The sequence below is a fragment of the Sceloporus occidentalis genome, unplaced genomic scaffold, assembly GCF_023333645.1.
Source record: "Sceloporus occidentalis isolate IW3139 unplaced genomic scaffold, rSceOcc1.0.p SCAF_24, whole genome shotgun sequence".
Lineage (NCBI taxonomy): Eukaryota > Metazoa > Chordata > Lepidosauria > Squamata > Phrynosomatidae > Sceloporus > Sceloporus occidentalis.
In genome coordinates, this window is record NW_028317004.1 from 11,751,142 (window position 1) to 11,773,433 (window position 22,292).

General features: G+C 37.7%; 2 protein-coding genes across 2 annotated transcripts in view; both read left to right on the forward strand.

Moving 5' to 3' along the window:
- The window catches only part of LOC149300630 (doublesex- and mab-3-related transcription factor 1-like), a 29,559-nt gene extending 24,057 nt beyond the window's left edge, over positions 1 to 5,502 (forward strand). The window contains exon 5 of the mRNA XM_089485062.1: positions 5,348 to 5,502. Coding sequence (XP_089341188.1) covers positions 5,348 to 5,502 — 155 coding nt within the window. The remainder of the gene's footprint in view (positions 1 to 5,347) is intronic.
- An 11,433-nt stretch (positions 5,503 to 16,935) lies between these two features.
- On the forward strand, positions 16,936 to 22,012 carry LOC149300631 (doublesex and mab-3 related transcription factor 3-like). The gene is made up of 2 exons (XM_089484958.1): positions 16,936 to 17,332; positions 21,060 to 22,012. The coding sequence occupies exons 1-2, from the start codon at positions 16,936 to 16,938 to the stop codon at positions 22,010 to 22,012; spliced, it is 1,350 nt and encodes a 449-aa protein (XP_089341084.1).
- Positions 22,013 to 22,292: the final 280 nt, after the last annotated feature.

Genomic DNA, 22,292 nt, shown 5'->3' on the forward strand with positions numbered 1-22,292 from the left:
ATTGCAAAAAGATTTATTTGCAGCAATAAAGAGCACATTGCACTTTATTGCTGCAAATAAATCTTTTTGCAATACATATCCTGTCTCCCCATCTGCATTTCGCTATTTGTATGGATCAGAAAACGGTTCAAACGTAAACAACGGAGGAGATACAACTTGGGAGAGAAATCCCACAACGCTTGTCTAGTTTGAGCAAGCTGTTTTGCTCAACCTTACGTGAGTGCAATATTATCCTGGGGGGGGAAGTCTTTCACTGATATAATATAGAAAGCACTATGATTATTATTTGTTTTTGATTTTCATATGTCAACAAGCCTCCATTTGAAAACGGTTGGATGCCAATTCCACTTAATTGAGGATATAAGTATTGTTTTCAATTATATTTCTGGTGGATTATACACTGTGTGTGTCACAACTTTGGTGAATTTTATATCTTTAAATTGTGGTTTTTTTTTTTTTTTTTTGTTTTTTTTTTTGTTTTGTTTTTTTCTTTTTGCGCGACACTTTATATATTTATCAATTAAAATTGGTGCAAATTACCATTTAAGTCACGATCCCTTCTTGGAATAAACATTGCAGCAACCCTACATGTGTGCACAGCTTAGTAGAAGGCACTATTCCGTCTTAAGAATTTATGTCAGACGTACACTATCCATTATATTTCATACAATAGACTTGGGCTTCACAATGCCATTTGTCTTCTTGAATATGTAGCCAGACATTACAGTATTTATATAAAGAATATATTTACTTCTGGCATTCAAGGGGTTAATGTGCTCGCCAGCTACCTACCTGTATTGCAGTCCTTGCCAGTAGGCTGTTCTCTCTTGGCATGTCATAAATTGATTTGCGGACGGCGAGTAGTCCCTTATAACGCATTCATTTGTACCAAGCTGTTAGCATAGCTAGCTTAGGTAAACTGTAAAAGATGGGTTGCAATCAAACATAATAAGTGTTGACACTGAACATGTCAGAGGCCAGTAAGTCCTGCGATGATTTAGACTGGCACAGAGCTACCAACGCGTTTAACTTAATTACACCATAGATTTCTCTCCTGATGAACACGGGTTGAATTAACACGTGAGCACTAATGTACTCTCTCGCCATTATTGTTGTACAAGGAGCAGCGGCAGATGCAGGCAGTTAGTTACACAAACATTAGTATTAACGATTGGCCATTTGGAATTGGTGACAAACTGCAGCCTGGCAAAATCCTGAGGCTGAAACCAATCAGCAAGTTAATGAGGGGAAAAATTGCCACTGCAGCTTCTCCTTAATTACATTCAGGCTTGGCAGGAGCTGGGAGAGGGAGCCGGGGGTATGATCACAAACCAGAGGTCGAAGGACCTTCCTGCCATTCATTGCGTAACCCTTGGGACTTGCACCTGCTCTTAACACTTAGACTTAGCCCGATATTAAATAGATTTATCTTTCTTTGTGTGTATCTGACTTTTTTTCCTTTGCTGCTAAGAGTATTCCATAGCTTCGTTTTCCTCTTACACGGGTATGTTTGCATTGAAGAGTTTCATTCATGACCTTGTGTCTTAATTTGTGCTTATAACCTTTTATTGAAAAAACTGTGATACCACTAGTGACCTTTTCTGTTGTAGAAATAAAATAAATGTGAATTATAGTAAATGATGTTTTATGGAAACAGTTAGTGAATAACTATAGCAAGAGGTGGTTTGTGTGGTTATGTTAAGTGTGCTTGCGTGCAGCTATCCTTCAAGCTGGGTTTTTTCTGTTTACCTGGTTAGATTAATAAATCTAGCAGAGTTTAAAAGAAAAAAACTATTTACATGTAAATGTATGTAACTTATATGTATGGTTTTATATAGCGCCATCATATTTCACAGCGCTGATACTTGCAGGTTTGATACAAACCTCTGATTTGTGTGTAAGGGGATGATCCAGTTCTGCCAAAAATGCATGCGCCCACCACCTAGTGTATTTGTCTGATTATAAAATGACCCCCACATTTTGGATCTTATTGAAAGAAAAAGAAATGGTCTGACTGTAAGATGTGGAGTGGGGTACAAATGTCATGTGTCAAAATCTTGTGTACTCACCTGTCTCATCAGTCAGTGGCTCGGAGATGAGTAGCACATCTTTAGGAACAACACGCCACTTGATGCTCAGTCAACCTGAAGGCAGGCTGAGAATCATATGATATGCAGTCCACAAAGATTTCGCCCTTTCACAAGTTCAAATATGGGCAAATCTCACTTCATGAAGCTCGTTCGTTCCTTTGCGGTGGGGTCACATTGAGCCCTACATACTCCATGTGACCTGCGCCTACATGTGTCCGCATATTGGCTTGCAGTTCAGGATCTGTCAAGTTTTTGAATGCACACAGGTGTGCATATAGTTTGTCTGGGGGCTATATTAGATGACGGAGGTGCTATATGGGAGCATCAGCAGCCTACACTTACAATCGAGCAAATACAGTATTTTCCATGCAGGAGATGTGTTCAGTAGAACACCTCCTTGCACGTGATATACTGACCTCCAGCACTGGCACAAAGAATATTGGGTGTCATTTAGCAATGCCCCACACGCACAAAAAGTGCTGTTAATTTTAGTGGGAGTGCTTTTTTTTGCTACTGGTCAGTAAACCGGTCCTGTAAGTGTTACTCAGCTGAATGGAGACATTTCTGTGGCACTCACCCTGCAAAAGCATCGATACACACACAAAGATCAAGATCTCTCTCCCCAGTTAATGTGTTTCACGTATTCTCATGTAACACATCAAGCAGGCAGATCGGGAACACTTGCTTGCTCTGCATGTTTGTCATCATCGTGATTTTATATGGGACTGTTATAGAGTACTTGTTTGTAATATTTTCTCAGTCCTGGTGTGTGGATTCTTGTTCAACACTAGTGCCCCTGAGAATCCTGTTAATGTGTCTGCTGGTAAAATGTGATTTCACTGTAGGGTGGCCAAATCAGCCATTTTTTCCAGACATACACACTGGGACGTGCATATGTAAGTAAATGGTTTCTCCATCCCACATACTACAGGGCAGGGCTGCAGCTGGTCAACTACTTGTGAAATATGCATGTATCCACTAAATATTTAAGAGGCAGTCACCCTAGTTTGATTAGCAGCAATCAGTAAAAGACACGGACTGCCTTATGCACTTGGTTCTAACGATCCTTCGTCATAGGCTTACTGATAGAGCCCATGAGTAATATACATTTGGTAAGACAGGGCTTGACAAATTTGTTGTGAATCTAGGCGCCAGCTAAAAAAGTTAGGAGCCAGGATTTTTTTTTAAACTAACAGTTGGTTAGGAGTGATCGGATCATCATCAGCCCACTTACTAAACTCACAGCATTTGACCTGGAAGCACCCTGGACTTTCAGGTCAGTGCTGGGGTTGTTTTTTTATTATTATTATTATTTTATTTTTTTTTAACGCTTTCAATGCTGATGTTCCATCGTAGCACAGCATTGTCTGATATTTAGTCCCCACAAGCTTGTGGGGACAAATGTTAACCCCTCCAATGCCACGAATGTGTTATACACAGTTGTGGAATTGAAGGGGTTAACGCTGCACTGTCGCCCTCATGGAGCAATCAGGCAGCGGGGGGGTGTTGGGGCTGGCCTCCACACTCATGTGGAGACCGAAGAACCCTCTCCCCCTGTCCCTGAAGCTTCCTCTGGCAGCTGGGACGCAATTGCTGGTCTATAGACCAGCCGTTGCAGGGGGAGTCTCTCTGATGACTGATGTAGGCTTCCGTGCCTACAGGAGTCATCACAGGGCTTGTGGGGGCTCGTTTTAGCTGTTGCTGGCCTGCCTGGGCTTCCAGGCAGACCACCAACAGCAGAGCCCTGTACAAAACGGGAATTAACACCTAAAATTCCGCGATTGCGGCATTGAAGGGGTTAACGCTGCACTTTCGCTCTCCTGGAGCGATCAGGCAGCAGGGGGATGTTGTGTCAGGTCCCCACACTTGTGTGGGGACCCAATCAACACTCAACCCCCTTTCCTGAAGCTGCCTGTGGCAGCTGAAAATGCGATTGCTGGTTTTCCTGCAACCGCGTTTTCAGCCTACAGGATCACTCCGTGAGAGTGATCTCAGGCTCGGGGGCGGGCTCTGAGTGGCTGTGCTGTCTGCCCAGACTCCTGGGCAGACAGCAGCAGCAGCGCCCCCCCGCCATCACAGGCTGACAAACGCCTGGGATTTGTCGAGCCCTGTGGTAAGAAACATGCCAGACAGTTTGTCCTCCATATTGCTGCCATTTTGTGTGAACTTTCTACAAGTAAAATTGAGATTTCTTTCTTCTGTGGTATGAAGATCCACTGCCTTCTTTGGTTGTATGAATTCACATCGTGGGGAATTTCACAAATTTCCCAGTAGTTCAGTGTTATTGACGATAAGCCCATGGCAAATGTGAATAATATTTGGCTTAAGGAGTTCCCTCTTGCATTTTGCAGTCTGTTTTTACATCTTTTACGTACGAGCAATGTAACCAATCGCACCTATCAGCAGAAACTTTGCAGCTGGAACAAATATACCTCATAGTACTGCAGTAATTTCAAGAAGACCACAAAGGGCTAGCCTTTATGTACCTTTATTTATTTAGTGACTAGGTTCTTCAACCATAGGGTTGGGTCATACCAGTACTCTCCATCTGTCCTCACTGCATCAGGAGAGCTCTGTGAGGGAGCTGATAACTCACTGACGCAGAACATGCTCTGGTGCCATAATTACAGTTGAGAAAACAAACTGGAGACATTGATTCCAGTCCTCAGCTACTCCTTGCAGGTTACACTTGGGTTGGCTGTAGTGGGGTAGGGTGTACTATATGTATCTTACACAACCAATCATACCTTGGAAAATGCTGACTTGAGAGATGATGGTGGCATAATTTCCCTTTCAAATAATACATCATACTATTACAAAGTAGTATCTTCAGTTGGTGGAATCATTAGTGTATTTATTCTAATAAGATGCCAAGGAGGAGGAGTATCGGTGAAAGTGCCTGGTGGCAGAAAGTCATCTTAAAATTGGATGTAATAATACATTACTGTTGGTCTGATAAGCTACATTAGTCAGTACTAATTTTGGTATGTTATTCATTCATTCATTATTACAGATAATATGTCAAGGATCCTGATATGTGTGTGTCAGAAACAGGAGGGCCAGGATTCCAATGACGCATGTTTCCCCAACGCACATTGTACATTATATCGAAGATCAGTTATACCACTAATGCCAAGTATATTTGGGTAGACAGGATCCTGTCATTAATGACTGTGCACTGAATTTTTTAAGACCACATTGTCTCACGATGAAAAACAGCCTGTGTAACTTTCTTTTCTTTCTATTTCCATGTGCAGTGTTTTCTCCACCCAGCAGCCAGGATTCTGGCTTGGTTTCCTTGTCCAGCAATTCCCCCATTAGCAACGAGAGCACCAAAGGTGTAGTGGAATGTGAGGCTGGAACCGATGCAGCCCAGTTTACTGGAACCGCCGTTGTCGAGAATAGAGAGTGAGAAGGCCTCTCTGGGCAATTAGAAGCATCTCTTTCATCACGAAGCGCCCTCCTTCCACAGAAAAATAACAAATGTGCCACATTATACAATATCATTACAAACACATGGAAATCAAAAGTATACATGCATAGAGCCAGTTGTCCCATACCACTTTGTAGTTTTATACATCCCCCCTTGTTAATATTTGGCATTTAATTCAAAGTAATTTGTATTTTATTGTGAACACAGAAGCAACGAATGATCGGTTAACAACGTGAGCTCTGTGGAAGTTGCAATGTATAGTTCAGCCATGGCTTGGTGCTCCAGGGGTTAAGACACAGCCACTGCCTATCTATACCCTATATTAAGATTAAATGCATAATGGTATGTATTTCATATCACTGTCTTCCCGATCAAGTTAAAAGTAGATTTAGATGTTTATCTACAGACAGTAGCTTCATCAGTTTGCCTTTATAATGTAATAATGGTTTGTAGTTCCAGGCATTTGTATGCGAAACACAGTTGACTGTCGTTTTTTTTTTTCTCATGTGTTGAAACTGACAGTCAAGTCCAATCACAGTTATAACACAGGATATCAAGTAACATTTTTAATAACTTTGGCTTTACATAAACCGTTAACCGCATCCAATCAAAATCTCTAGAACGCAACGTGTTTGCTTACATTTGCTCCAAATAATAGGCAGTTTCAAAATTTGGAAACGAAAGGAATCTTGCATTCGTTACAGCCTAATTAAGATTGGTTACTGTTCAGTTATTCACTTTCAGGGCTAAAATAGCTGTTAGAGCTAAAGCGTTACCAAGCAATTTTAATGTATTTCCACGAGTGGGAAGCAAGTTATTATGTAGCATTAAAAAAAGCTGTACCTGGTTTTAATTGCTAGCTGTAGAGTCTTTTGTAGAGTATTAACTAAAGAGGTTTGATACATTTTAGTATCTTAACTGGTTGACTAATTTATACCAATCATATATCTTAATGGTCTGTTGCCGGGACCTACAATGTATCCTACAAATCTTACTTGTTACCATAACTGTTTTATATTCACTGTTATTCTGTTATGCCAAAGAAGATTAAACCAAGAAAGAAAAATCACTGTTCTGCGTTGTTGTTGCCGCTGTACCTTTAAAAAATGTTATTCAGGACTAAATCCACTTGTGTGTTTATATTTGGTGAGCTGTATTAAAATAGAAAAAAAAAAGAAATTACTTGTATTTTCTTCGCTTTGTGCTTTCCAAAACATCTATTTGATTTCACCCCCATCTGTTGTAATCAATAACCTGGCCATCTTGTTTTTTTTATTAAATGTACTTACTCTTAATTTCATCCACCAGTGGTTTTAGAGAGAATAATGTGGAGTTACCTATATGGCTTTGACATTATAAATCACTTCTTGAGGCTGAATCGTATAGTGGTATCGATTGATCCTGATATATCACAGAAATTTACTGTCACTTCTGTTTTCAATTAAAGATACAATCAGTCAGATAATGACTTAATTGGATTTTACAGAAGATTGAGTTTTATTGCCCAGTGCTTTACGAGTTTAGTTAAGGCGTATCATTTTATCATACTTGTCAGCCGGTTACTGCAGTCCTTGTGCCCTTCTCACTGCTGCTATTGTGACAAAGCCACTCAGAATGGGGCAGCGGACAAACACATACCCTTATGGCTTTTAAGGATATATATAGCTATTAAGGTAAAAAAGTGCAGACAGGCAGGAGAAGTTCTGGGGGTGAGCAGAACTCATTCCCTTTTACTTTAGTTTCAACTGTTATAGAAATAGAATAAGGCAGGCTCCATGCACTGGACTGCCTTATGTACCCCATTTAAAGCAGGTAGAATAGGGGCTTATACAGTATTAGGGGGTCATGTGGTCTGTCGGAAGACTGCCTTATTTCTTCTATTTCTCTGTTTATATTGGGTAATTAACCCTTGTGATGCTCCAGAGCAGTAGTTCTGTAGCTATAAGGAGCAACATTCTGATTCTTGAACATATTATTATTATCCTTTATTTATATAGTGCCAACAGTTTACGCAGCGCTTAATACAATACATAAATTCAAGGGATATGACAAAACAAGAATTGACAGACTAAGACAAACCGATACATTTGGTGGAGAGAGAATACATGAATAAAGATCAGAGATGTTACATTTTGCCATACTAAATAACGGGTTCAGAAAGGTGACCCCCGCATGACATTTAGGTAACTGGACCGTATATCTTTTCACAATTTTCTTTAAAAAATTAACAGTCATTTGATGTGGAAGACCACTCTATAGACACATTATAGTGCTGCACATTATTAGATATTATATGTGTCTGTGTGTATCTATATAAGGGCTTTGTCACAATACACAATCCTACATTTTAAAATGTGTCACACAATTGTATTACATAAAAGAAAGATGAACATCTACCTGGGCACTTTGGCCATTCTGTTTCCGAAGTTTTGTTGGACAGCAAAGAGAATGCAAATTCGGAGTCTTTAGATTTAAATGTCTGTATATTATGCAGATGTTACTCAATTTAATCGGCCCATGTCCTAAATCATTAGCTATATCTAAACATATCTCTTTCTCCATTCATTAATAATACAATAATACAATTTAATACATCCACTAAAAAAAACAACGTTTCCATTACTTTGCTATTTCTTACAGCATTAAACGCTAGTCCATCGCGTGTATATATATATATATACACGCTATGGACTATATATATCTCCTGGTGTATTTAACGTGTTAATGTGAAGTGATGCCTGTTTACTATTAAATCTGAACGGGAATTCTTGAAAGAAAGGAAGAAAAGTGAGATCACAGGAGGAGTTAAATACCTCTGCTCCCATAGCGGTGGAAGCTTGTGAAAGGGTTAACAGGCAGGTCCGTGGTGACAATGTTAGGTTTACTCACTAACCTTTAATCCTATTAAACAAACTGCACGCATCTTGATGTGGATTAGAAATTCCAGGTATTTTCCGATTAGTGTTTCTGCTTTTTCATGCTATTAGCAGCATCCGATCCAGCCCCTTTCAGCGAAACACAGACGTTAAAAAGAAAAAAAAGAAATCAGGGGGAACAGATTATTTTGAAATTTGATTTAAATACCTTTGTGTCCATGAACTAGATATCATCACCTCTGCAATTCTGTTTGCACTGCTCCAGATCGTACTTACAAGGAGTTTGTTTGCGACAACACTAACTGTTAAACAGACCAGAGAGATTCTACTAATTGGGGTCTGACCCATATATATATCAATACATATTTATAATATATTTATAATATATATATATATATATACACACACACACATATATATATATATTTATATATACAATAGCTTGATACAGAAATGCGAACTTCTTGTTTAAATATGTAACAAATTATGTTGCAATCATTTTTCACGTGGTCCCGCACCTTTTGTAACCTGCTTATAAATATAATTTCTGTTTACCGTTTGTACAGCGTTGCGCAATATGATGGCGCTATATACACCAAAAAAAATAATAAATATAACAACTTTTTTAAATCACATACATGATGCATATTATCTATAAAAGGTGCGATATGTTAACAACTACAGATTTCATTTTTTTTTTAAGTTATTCGTTCCAGTCTTAACACTTGATTCATTTTTATTTCTTCCAATTTCAGCTCTGCAGTACAGGGTAATGCACTTTATTTTGTGGCTTTTTATTCTTAACTTCCCATAGAATTTATTTGCAAGGCAATTCGAAACGTGAATATACTCATTTTTAAATGGGTGTCTATATAGTTACAATATTGGGTCATGGGATGAAGAGCATTCAAAGCCACGTGTCCCTGGCATGGCAGACGTTTTAGGGTCAATTGGAATATATATATATATATATATATATATATATATATATATATATATATATTCAAACGTACTAGTAATCACAGCATGGTTTGCAAACATATTTTAAATGGTTTTTATCTCCTATTTGTACCAGAGGTGTTAGGCACCCACTTGTCACTTAAATACTAAGCTATGTATTAACCTGATGTTAGCTGAATCTTTTAGCATTGAAATGGAACTGAGAACACATAAATTGCTAGTGTTACACGTTGTTTGTTAAGGCTTTTTAAATATCACTTCTCAGTCTTGCTGTCCAGATTAACCCTTTACGTCTACAGCAGGCTATGTATAGGAGAGGATGCCCTGAGGTCTAGGTTAGTGATCCCTGGAGACATTGTCAGAGAGTACTGTTAGCGCTATAGCTGGCACTGCACGTCCATCTCTATAACTGTATTGTTAAGTATTGCACCCTGAGCAGCCCTGCGCTGCACAGCTCATCACTCACAGGGACCATTTACCATGTCCACCACTTCAGCCATTTACTGGTCTGTATGTACAGCCTAAGGATGTACTTGGACAAAGCACATGTTAACATGTTGCCTCAGGCTTGAGGTTGGTCTGATTGGAATCATCAGGGAATGCTAAATTTAATTAAGATCAGAGTGCAAGTGATTCTTGCCCAATAATATACCTTCCAATAGTTACAGTGCTTTTTGCAGATAGAGATGGAAAGGGCCATTGAGGTGCCACTATAGGACTTCAACATACCCCTGCCATATAAGAATATTAAAAGCCAGTCGAGTCTCATATCATAGGTTTGATACAACTCAATGAACGAAAGAAAATCAAATTGACAATTCCCATTCCCATTAGACCTCACTTTATTCAGATTATGTACATACTCAATGGGAGGTTTATGAAGAGGCGGTTGCCATTGGGCTGCTCCGATTTAAAGCTATAGATCTTTCTGTAAGCGTGTTTAGGTGGTTGCTGTATAGTGTACATATTCTGTTTTTGACAATTACTTTTTGGCTATGTTATATTGGCACACAAGGCTTCACTTGCTTCCCAATGTTTCCAGCACCATATATATATATATATATATATATATATATATATATATATATATATACGGTATATCGGTATTTATATAATTATATATTGTGAATTAGGGATTGTAGCACAAGTCTAGCTGGAGATGAGAGAGACAGAAACACCACACAGGCATCCATGTTGAAAGGGTTGACCTATTTAGTAGCTTGGCTTCTCTGGATCTTGGAAGAGAGAAACACATGTAGCCATGCTCAGTTGGAGCCATATCCCTCTGGTTTCTGGAATCCACCAAGCTCCTGTGAAGTTGATATACCCAAATGAGATATCTGGTAAGGGTAGTGAGAATATAATGCCCCCACTCAGGCTATATGTTAGATATTACACCAAGGCACTTTTGGCTTCTTTTTGTGTGCTAGACTCAAAGGCTAAAGTCTGTGCAATCAGACACTTCTCTATGTTTATCTGCACATATGCTTTGGACGCTCATTCTCTTTCAGCCTATTCTGAGAAGCACTAACTGCTAACACGTTATAGTCACCTTGAAATTTCCTCTGCTATTTTCCAATTAAAAGCTTAATAGCCCTGGAAACGGAGTTCATGTGGTGAAGTTTACCATGGCCCCTTTCTATGAAAGGCTTTCTGCTGGGATCCCATTATGTGCTTGGATAAACCCTTTCTGAGAGCACTAAGAGGACTGGGGGTTGTCAGGTGTTGGGTTACAATAGACTTTCAGGCAGGGTGCATTGTGCCAACATAAATACAAACTTGGCCCTATAGCGGTATGTTGTCAAATAGTAGGATATGTAAAACATTCCCATCACATTAAGTATGAGAAAAAGATTACTGCCCTATATCAATTGAGTATTTACATGTGAACTCCATTGTGCAGTAGGTGAAACAAGGGGCTTCTCAACTACCCAGAATCACAATGACAAGAGCAAGAACAAAAATAAAATAAATAAATGAATAAAAAAATCGATAATAACAATAATAAAATATATATATAACAAATAAAAAATATACATTATATATATATATATATGTGTGTGTGTGTGTGTTATATTGCAGTGATAGATTCTGTGACTCTCCAGTCAAGCAGTTATTTTAGATTCACACAATTATTTCTTGCAAGAAAATATGATTTTAAGTCCCAAGTACAGCACGCCTGTATATCGTTATGGAAGCTCGCTGCATAATAACATGTTTAAATCACACAAACAAAAGGAGACTGATTTTGTTCCAGTCTGGCGGAAAATAAAAAGCTTTAGATATTTAAGAGATCTGTTAAAGAGAAAAAGGCAAGGCCGTTTATTAATTCAGTGCAAAATATGGTAGTGACTCAAACCTTAGATTTAATCCCCAAAAGGCAAGACTCTTGCAGTAATTATGTGCTTTATACATTATTGGAGGTATTGACATACTGGGGTCTATTCACTAAGGAAAGAGTTGCAGGGCAGTTGCAGTTTTAACACTCTCAATTCATTATTTCTCATAAGGGGCCAACACTGGCAAATTTCTCCTGTGTGAAGAGGGCTGAGCTGAGCAGAGGAAACTTTAAAATGTATTGAGGAAAATGTATTAGCCATACATTATGCAGGGCCAACCAAGCTCTTGCTGAAGCACATTCTCCCTTAAGGAGTTGGAGATCAATCCAAACCTGTCCTGCGAGATCTCTGTCAATTCTCTCTTTAGTGAATAGATCACCATTACGTTTTAACACTTTCCTTGCTGGTGTGCTCGAGTTCCTAAGAAATTGTAACCCTTTGAGTCCTGGAGGATTATGCAAAGCATTGCAGTTTACAGCCCTCTGGCACGTAAAATAAAGATCTAGAAATAGCGATATGTATTAATGATCATCGCAAAAACACAAATGTATCCCACACAGAGAGCGTAGAGGAGACATGTGGGGTTTATCGGACCCCCTTCCCTTTATATCATAAACGTAATTCAATTCGAGGAAATAAGAGCTGGGAGTCTTTAGCAAAAGCTTGCTGTATGTGATGCAATTTATCTTCATGACAACCTATTAAAACCATCTTCCCTTTTACACAAGTAACTTAATGAAAAAAAAAAGATTTTTACAGGCAATATTATTATGCAATTCTTCAGTTTCACACTTTCCTCCCTAGCACTTACAAGAAATATTTTTCATATATATCTCTGTAAAACAAAGCAGACAGTATTTTAGAAAGACTTTAAACAAAATAAAAACTAGGAGTTATTGCAATCTCTCCTATAGTTGTTCTTTCTCTTAATTATTTATTTTGTGAATAATCCTCCAGACAATTATTTTCCATTACAAATAAAAGTGGAGTCACTAGCTCTGAATATCCCCCAGTTAAAAGCATACAGTTAGGCAAGGCTACTGAAATCATGTTTAATTCAAGCAAACTGGGAAGATCGGAGGGGAAGAGATGCCCTTACTGGTTTACTAGATTGTGGGTCCACAGATCACTGCTAAACCTAACTATTCAATAGCCAGCAAAGCCAGTGGGGGGTTCTAACCATTCAGTGCCAGTGAATGGATACAGAAACTCACAGCTCAATCTGTATTTGGCATCAGGTCAGCCAAACCACTGAGACACCAATAAAGTACCAATTCTTTGCACGCTTCTCAGTAACTCCACATCAGATTGCACTGATTTATAATGAGAGGAATGGATATAGACCAAGGTGATACCTTTTATTGGGCTAACATAGAGAAAGATGTCACATAGGCTTTTAGGACCTCAGGTGTCTTCTTCAGATGAAATTGTAACAACAATAAAGCTTTTTTTGGGACCAGTGCTGTATAGTATCACATACACCTCTATCAAGATACAGAGCTTTAATGACATCTTAGGTTTTATTTATTAGGAGAAAAAAACTATACAAAGCATTGAAAGTCATGCAGTCACCATAATAACCATTTGAATGTTCCAAGTTGCTCCAATTTGACCGCTTTGCCCAGAATTCTGATACACAAGATTCTCACAGTGGGTCAGCAAAGAAATGTTCTTCTAACTGGATACTTAATACATATGTTCTAAAAGGTGTTACTGCTGACTTGTAGAGATATCAAAAGGCATTATTATTATTTATTGGTTTATATAGCGCCATCATATTCCATAGCGCTGTACAATGAATAGACAGGACATTACAAGTAGTATATAACATAACAATTTGACTTACAGAAACAACAGGTAAGAAGGTCTTTGCTTAAAGAGCTTACAATCTAGAGGGATACCTTTTGTATGTGGTGTCTAAAATGAAAATGCATAATACATTTGTCTAATATAATTAAGTGTAAAGTGTACAATATGTCACAAACTTGCAGATAGACTCATCAGATTTATTGAAAGAATACAATTGGAATCCTTTCCTTTGGTGTAGAGGTAACTTCTAGATTCAGCCTATTTGCCATTTTTTAAATAAGCCCTCTATATATAATTATTATTTTACATTTGTGAAAACAGGTTATCTAACTATAATGCCCCTCTTTAAAAGATTTTTTTATTTATACTGTTTTATTTAGCTGCCCAGGAGTTATCACTCACATTAAATATTTTAGCAGTAACCTGGACCAGTCACCCTGATTAGTTACTTCTTTTAAGACAAGGATGATACCTTTTTATTGGACCAACATAGAAAACGATGTAGATCCATATAAGCTTTAGAAACCTCAAGAGTCTCTTCTTAAACACTGCATTTGAAGAAGAGTCCTCTGTGGTCCTGAAGGCTTACCATTTTCTTTGTTGATACAATAAACTGTACCTTCCACAGAAGACTTTCTTCTCCTGGACCAATATTGCTATACCTATTTCCTAATTTTATTTAATTATATTATAGAAATGATAAGACACAAATGGCACTACCTGATAAACATATTTAGCAGGTGCTTAGGGACCCCACTGTTCTAAGGGCCACCTCAGAGGAGAAGCACATATTTCTGATGTAATGGCACTTTAATGTATATTTTGTATGTGTTTACTTTATGTACAACTATTTTTTTACTTCTATTAGAGATGAGGTCCCCGAAATATTTTTACTTCCTAATAACCTAGAGCCATCCTTGGCTTTATATAATACATAAATACATATATTTTATATGGCATTGTATTGCAAGTGCTTAAAAATAAAAATATGTATATATAATGTTGGCATTTTCTTTTCCATAGGCATACCCTCTAAAATCTTTCGGTTCCCCAATAAGTATATTTTGTGGTTATCTGACCTAATGATTTTATCTAATTTGGCACAAATAATGGTAATGAAAAAATCTGAGATTCCCAGGTAATTTGTGCCACATGACACTTCATATTCTAACACCTACATACAGAACCATGTAAAGCAGCAATGCATTCACCTGCATATGTACAAACAACACACATAATAATATTCAAGCAAATGCAACTGATGTATGCCATCCTGCGCAAAATAATATGTTTTTCAGTTTTTCAGATGAATAATCGAAAAATAAAATATTTTTACCCCACTTTGACTTTTGTGGGTCGTACTTCATATATATATATATATATATATATATATATATATATATATATATATATATATATAATTATTATTTAATATAGCGCCAACATATATATATATATATACTTTTTTCTAACAAAAAAGTCGATGGACCGAGACCCCACTAATGAAGTGCTCATTTCTGTCCTTTCTGGAGGGTGGTGACATATCTAATAATACACATGGGGCCCCTGCTACCATTGATTCCTTTCCACACATCATGTGATGTTTTATTGCACATACAATCAATACCGATTAGTTTCCTATGTCATTGTCATCACTATCATCACTACAGTTATTCTTGTGACACAAGTGCAGATACAAGTGAGGATGGTTGAGGTTCAGGAGGATCATTTGTAAACCTATGAAGAAGTCCAAACAAATGAGGCCAACTTCATAGATCCTTTCAGCTCAGGAGTCATTTGAGTAAATGTAATCATTCCAGTAGATGCTCTCTAATTTTCCAATAGGGAAGGAGAGGGCGAATTCAGAAAAAAAATGTATATATTTTATGTCTAACGTGTGTATTTTTTTGGAATTAATGTTAATTTAAAAAACCCCACATAATTTCTTCAACCAAAGAATGCATATTTTTAGCTTGACTATACCCTATACTATAACTTGCATAAACACTAATGCAGATTTTAGTAAGTTTTATGGACCAGGCTAGTGCTGCTTAATCACAAATTTCTCTTAAGAAGCCCATAACTTATACTTTCCATTAAAAATGAGGAAAAACAAACAATTTGTATAACTTCTCAGGATGACCTGCGTTTGCAGCTTGGATTTAGAGAATAAAAAATGTATTAAAGGCAAAAAAGCGCAAAATGAGCTCATAGCAAGAAGGAATTAAATCCTAAAAATCTCTGAAAATTTTCACACCATTAAAAATGGAAGTTATTTTTTTTTTTAAAGTAAACCATTGCCTAGAAAACGACCTAAAAATCTGTTATCAATGTAAAAATTTTTAACAATTTTTGCACCCTATATACCAGTGCACTGATATTCCTAAAATAGGACAAAAGAGTAGAGTCTACAAAATCCAATGACCACGTTTGATTACATTTTAACCCGCTACACAAAATATGAGCTAATACGCTGTTCATGGAAAATGAGATAATCAGGAGCTAATAATTATTGTTTATCTACACAAACTACTGGTAAGCTCTATACAGCTATATATCTACTAGCAATAATTGCCAAAAGTGTGGTGTTTCTGGTGGCTTTTAACCTAAATGCGTTTGTACCAATACAATGTTACACTATGATTAAAATATGTTTGTTGTTAAAGTGTTACTTTGACTTAATCGAATATATCAATGATCTACGCCAAAGTAGTGCTAGAAGTGAAGTAACATCAGACACACCAGTGACAGAGCTAAGACAGGGTGTATACACTGTAGGGTAAGTTATCCACTGTGATGAGGGGCTCCTGTATGTGGGTGAGTGTGGGACATCAGATTCTGGTGGTTGGGAAACTCTGCACAGAATACAAGTCTTGATCAGAGAAAGGAGAACAGGGGGCGGGGACAGGGGGGAGAGAAAGGTCTGCAAGTTCCCATCTCTGTGCACATCCTCTCAAATACATAGCAGGGAGACAACAGAGCAGAGCACAGGACAGCACTTCACTTATTGTAGCAGCACAGTCAGGGCAGCCTGTCTCAGGACCTAAGGGCTTCAGAGAGGACCTTCTGGAGGACCACTGCTGGACAAACCTCTGATTGGCTCGCCAAGTGAAAGAAAATAACAAGCTGAAGCAAAGAGGTGAGGATATTGTTAACATCTGTCATCCCTCCTGATTCCTGGAGAACTGATCTGTATTTAGGGCAGGTGAACATTCCAGAGCTCTTGACCTGCTGAGGGCCACAGTAAGTAGCCAGGAGGACTTCTCATCAGAGCTAACAACGAACCTTCTGCTATCCCGATTTCCATGGCTCATGTCTCCATCTGGTACTCCTCACACTAGCCAGAAAGACCTGTGAAACTAGGCATATGCATAGCTCATCATTAGGTTGGCACAGGCTCACCCCCTCCATCTCTAGACCTCAGGGACATGAACGGTTACGGTTCTCCTTACCTGTACATGGGGGGGCCCGTGTCACAGCCCCGTGCTCCCCTCCAGAGGACTCCTAAATGTGCCCGCTGCAGAAATCATGGGGTCCTATCCTGGCTAAAGGGCCACAAGCGTTACTGCCGCTTCAAGGACTGTACCTGCGAGAAGTGCATCCTAATCATTGAGAGACAGAGGGTCATGGCAGCTCAGGTGGCTCTCAGGAGACAGCAGGCCAACGAGAGCTTGGAGAGCCTTATACCAGATACTCTGAGGTCCATGCCAGGGCTGCCAACCTCTCTCCCAGCGGACAGCAGTCAGCAGCCATCCCGACCAGGGGAGATGGCCATCCGATGGGCACCAGAACCACCCTCAGCTATGCAGCTTTCACTGAAGACAGGTAGGTAGAGGACAGGGATATGGCTTGAAGTGCCAGTACCTGTTATAGATTCTAGAATCAACACAAAGACTGCTATAATATATATATATATATATATATATATATATATATATAATTACGTAGTAAATCACAAATTGACTTGTCTTTGTCCCAAATATTTCTTAAAAGTTAAACAGTGACTATTCTCATCCGTTTGATATCTTTAATGTACTTTCAAGGTCATAAAGTAGTTTTGAGAGCCCATATTGTCCAGCATTAATACCTTGATCTCAAGTGCACAGTAATGTGTACTAAAATACACCTCTCTAATTATTATAATTATTTTTATTTTTTTTAGTACTTTGGAAAAAGGTCTGTGCTGGAAATTGCTGCTCATACTGATCTTACTAGAAAAAGATAGGGACTGAATTTGGCAATAAAATGGATTTACTGGGTTGACCCCAGAGAATATAGTTCAAAGCCATTTATGATACCTTTTAATTTTCAATACCTCAGAGGGACCTTCTTCGGATGTAATGCGTGAAAAAAGCTTTATTTTATTCTTGGTACGTTGCTCTAGATAAATTTAAATACAATCACCGCAAGGGATTTCATAAATGGGCAGAATTACTTTTGCAATCAGCCTACGCAGATTTCGCATGTCAAAATTCAAGAAACGGTCATTATTAATTTAAGAACATTATTAATATATGTCAGAAGAAATTATGTTAAGGGACAGACAGCATTACATAAATTATTGGGATAGATATATATAGTTTCTAAAGACAATACTACAACATTTAGGAAGGTAAAAGGGGTTTCAATTAACATAATTGTAAAACTATGTTTGGTCTGGTGTGAAGTGTACTAATAGCTTTTTCAGTACAGAACTTGCAAAATCCCTATTTTCCTATTTACACGTTATATGAATATACGACACTAATAAATCTATAAGCAAAACGTTGTCTAAACTATCTTAACCTCTTAAACTTTCCAACCATCTTTGTTATAAAAATATTGGTGGTATATTTTGCAATTGGAGCAACGAAAAAAAAAGATAATAGGAAATCATAATACAAAAAGGAAAAAGCATTCCTGAAAATAATAGGATAAAAATAAACAAATTAACAAAGTTCACTAAAATATTACCATGTAAAGTGCATGAGGTATTGCTTAAATGTGAATATTATTATCAATAATAAGATTAATATTTATGGAATAATTAGTTAATAACCTTTCTCCTGCCAGTAATCTATAGTTATAGGTTCCAAAATATCGGTAAGTTACAAGTATATATATTTTGTAGCGTCTGCTACATACAATGGCACAATCACCAAAATAACGTCAAAAAATGGAAATACGATTAGTTTTCCTTACTAAAAAACTTTTTAATTTTTTTTCACGATTTTTTTAATTTAAGTTTTATCCAGACCATACAATTAATAGTCCCCGTAGGAGTTTACATTTAGCTTTACATACTACAGACCAAATGTTCTGAAAACGTTTTCTCTATATACAAAATTAGCTTATCGACATTGAGTAACTGTTATTGGCGTTAAATAAATGAAATATAACATTTTCTGATAATGCATTGCAACTACTAAATTGAAATTGAATTTAACCCCTTAAACACCAACGATGTGTAAAAATGACTTTGCTTCAATTGCAGATGCATTACGAATATAAACCACCACATTTTGTTAGTATAATTTCGTGGCTTATCAGCCTATCGTCTACGTTTCTGTGTATATGGAAAAAAGGTATTCAAAATGCAATTCCAACTATGCCATTTATATTTCAACCAACCATTAAAAAAATCCAGTTTCCAGGGGTTCCTAAATAGACACATTTAAAATGAATATATAACCGAAATCCTAGTATTGCATGACAAGTCATTTTCAGACTAAATATTGCCCTTTTAAAACTGCCATACTTATGTAAAATAATCTAAAACAAAATATATACAATATATATATATATATATACATAGCATTTATCTGAAACTAAAATTATAAATGCAGGGAAATTATAATTATAAATGCAGGGAAATAATGGGAGAGGAAATTAATTATTCAAAATACCATTTATAAGTAATAATTCACACAATCGTTTCATTTTAAATTACTCATACAAATACGCAATTTCAGATAAATATTTAATAAATATTACAACTCAACTTTCCTACCCGAACATTACAGCTACTTTCTTATATTAATGTACGTTGTAAATTAAATTACGTGTACTTAAGTATAATCCACGGGTAAGAAAAATCTGTGACCTCCGAATAACAAGTTTTTAATAATTTTAGTCTTTTAGCTGAAATAGGTGAAACCCGTTATTCTGAGTTCCAAGGAATTGAACTAGCATTATCGTTTGAATAAGTTCCTCCAAAATCAGCCAGTGTTCTGTAGACAGCTTCAGTAGGGACGTTGAACCCATACAATAAACAACCTTCACACCAGATATTTATTGCATATGGGCGCTGTTGGCCCAAACCATAAAATGTTCTCTCTGTGATAGATAGTCTTCATAAAAGATTACAGTAATCACAGGCAGACGGTGTAAATTGAACACGATAGCCATAATTTCTGGAGAAGGTCACACTCAAGTGAAATGTTACCAAGCAGTGGAGAGCTTGTTTGGAAAACACTCACCAAGCATTGATGAGACATTTCTCAGCTATGGACACAATGGTATGCATTGATGTTGGCAGATACTGGGGGTGCATCTAGTTCAGACAGAAAGTAGTTCCAGCCTTTGGTGGGTACATGGTATTTTCACTGAGATGCCCAAAATGCAATTTACTTTACTGAGAGGGTGGTAGATAAACGGAATAGCCTCACATCAGAAGTGGTAATGGCTAATACAGTAAGGGATTTTTTTTAAACATGCATGGGGTAGGCATAAAAATAAGAGAAGATCCAAGACTGATTAAGGTCTGTTACATCAGGAAAATGGGCAGATTAGATGGACTCAATGATTTTTTCAAAATCTGTTTTTTGATAATTTACTAATCAAAAAGCTTACTGATCATACCACCCTCCCTTAATTAAAAGCGATCTATTTATTCCACAGCGGTGTGACTGCAAACACCATTTCTATTTCAGTATTATAGTATTTTGATATTTCTTAGTATGTAATGGTTTTAAAAATAGGAACAAACCAAGAAGTGGGCAGTAGTCACCAAAAATTCAAGCCGGCAATGTCATTTTCAGATAGCTCTTTACTTAATTTAATAAAAACAACAACACAGTCACTATAAATGTTCAGCTTTAAGGAATGATAAAATAAAAATAAAAATTCGTTCCGGTAAAGTTTATCTGGAAACCTATGAAATTACAGACAGGAATATAAAAAGAGGAAGAGGAAGGGTACAGATATATATATCTATAGACAGATAAAGAGTTCGATTTTTTAAAATTTAACTGTAAAATTGTATTTTAATTTTTTTAGCATGCAAATGTTGGTCCTTAATTTAGCAGAGTGAGATTTTCTGAAAACGTTTTTTTCTCACGTGAAATTATTTATAATAATAATTATATACCAAGTGTGAGGGAGAAAGATATTGTTGAAAGATGCAACATTTAGCTTGGATTAGTTTCTTTCACATGAATTGAATAAACAATTATTGAGGAAAATATATTTTTTTAAAATCTTCGATTTTCTAGATTGTATACACTTGACATTGGTTCATATGAACGTATTTCTCTCCTTTTTTTCCTGTACTGATGACTATCTTTCCTTGCAGACCTATCTGAGGAGAGACTAGGTGACAGCAGCAGTACGGAGAACGGAGAGAACTACAGTGACAAGGAAACCGACCAGAGGAGCTCCCCCGAAGTGAAGCCTTGCTGCTCCCCGGAGAGCCCCGAGGTGGTGTCTGTGGATGAGGCCGGCTATCAGGCACAGAAGAGCTGTAACAATGCAGAGAACACATCTGAGAGCCCCAAGTATCAGGCAGAACAAAGCCATCTCCTGGTTGAGGGCTCTTCGGGCACCGTGTCTTTGCCTTTCAGCTTGAAATCCAACAGACCACCTCTGGAGGTGCTCAAGAAAATATTTCCAAGCCAGAAGCCCACTGTGCTTGAGCTGATCTTGAAGGGGTGTGGAGGAGACTTGGTTGGGGCTGTTGAAGTCCTTCTATCCAGCAGATCCTCTGTGACAGTGGAGAGAACTGCTGCTGACCCTGATGGTCTTGTGCTACCTGCCAATGGCCACTTATTCGAGCACACTTTGAGCTCATATCCCTTATCCTCCTCCAAGTGGTCGGTGGGGTCAGCCTTTAGGGTTCCAGACACACTGCGTTTCTCTGCTGATTCCAGCAATGTGGTCCCCAATCCTCTAGCCGTACCTCTACAGCACCCCTTCCCACAGACCCCCAGGTACCCTCTCCTACTAAGAAACACTTTAGCAAGAAACCAGTCTAGCCCATTCCTGCCAAACGATGTCACCTTGTGGAACACTATGACCTTACAACAACAGTACCAACTTAGGTCTCAGTATGTCAGTCCCTTCTCAGGTAACACCTCAACGGTCTTTAGAAGTTCCCCTGTCTTGCCCACTAGACCTCCAGAAGACCCAAGGATCTCAGTTCCAGAGGAGAACTGTCCCATTGTGGTAAAACAGCCCATATATACAGAAGATGACTATGAGGAGAGATCTGATTCTGGAGATTCCAGAATACTCAATAACTCCTCTTAAAAGACAACATTGCTCTATTTCAAATGACATTAGCACCCATCCAAAATGGGCATACTTTTAGGAAATCTATTCCATGATGTGAATTCAAGTTAACAGTTTATTTTACAGAAGAAAACAAGATGTATTTAAATGACCCACATCCATTGCACAAGCAATAATCTATGGTGTGAGTACCACTTTATGAACAATGTTACTCAAAAAGAACTATACCATATTATCAGCTCAATGAACAAATCTCAACAGGCACATCACTGCTTTAAAGCAGCGGGCAATTTGTTAA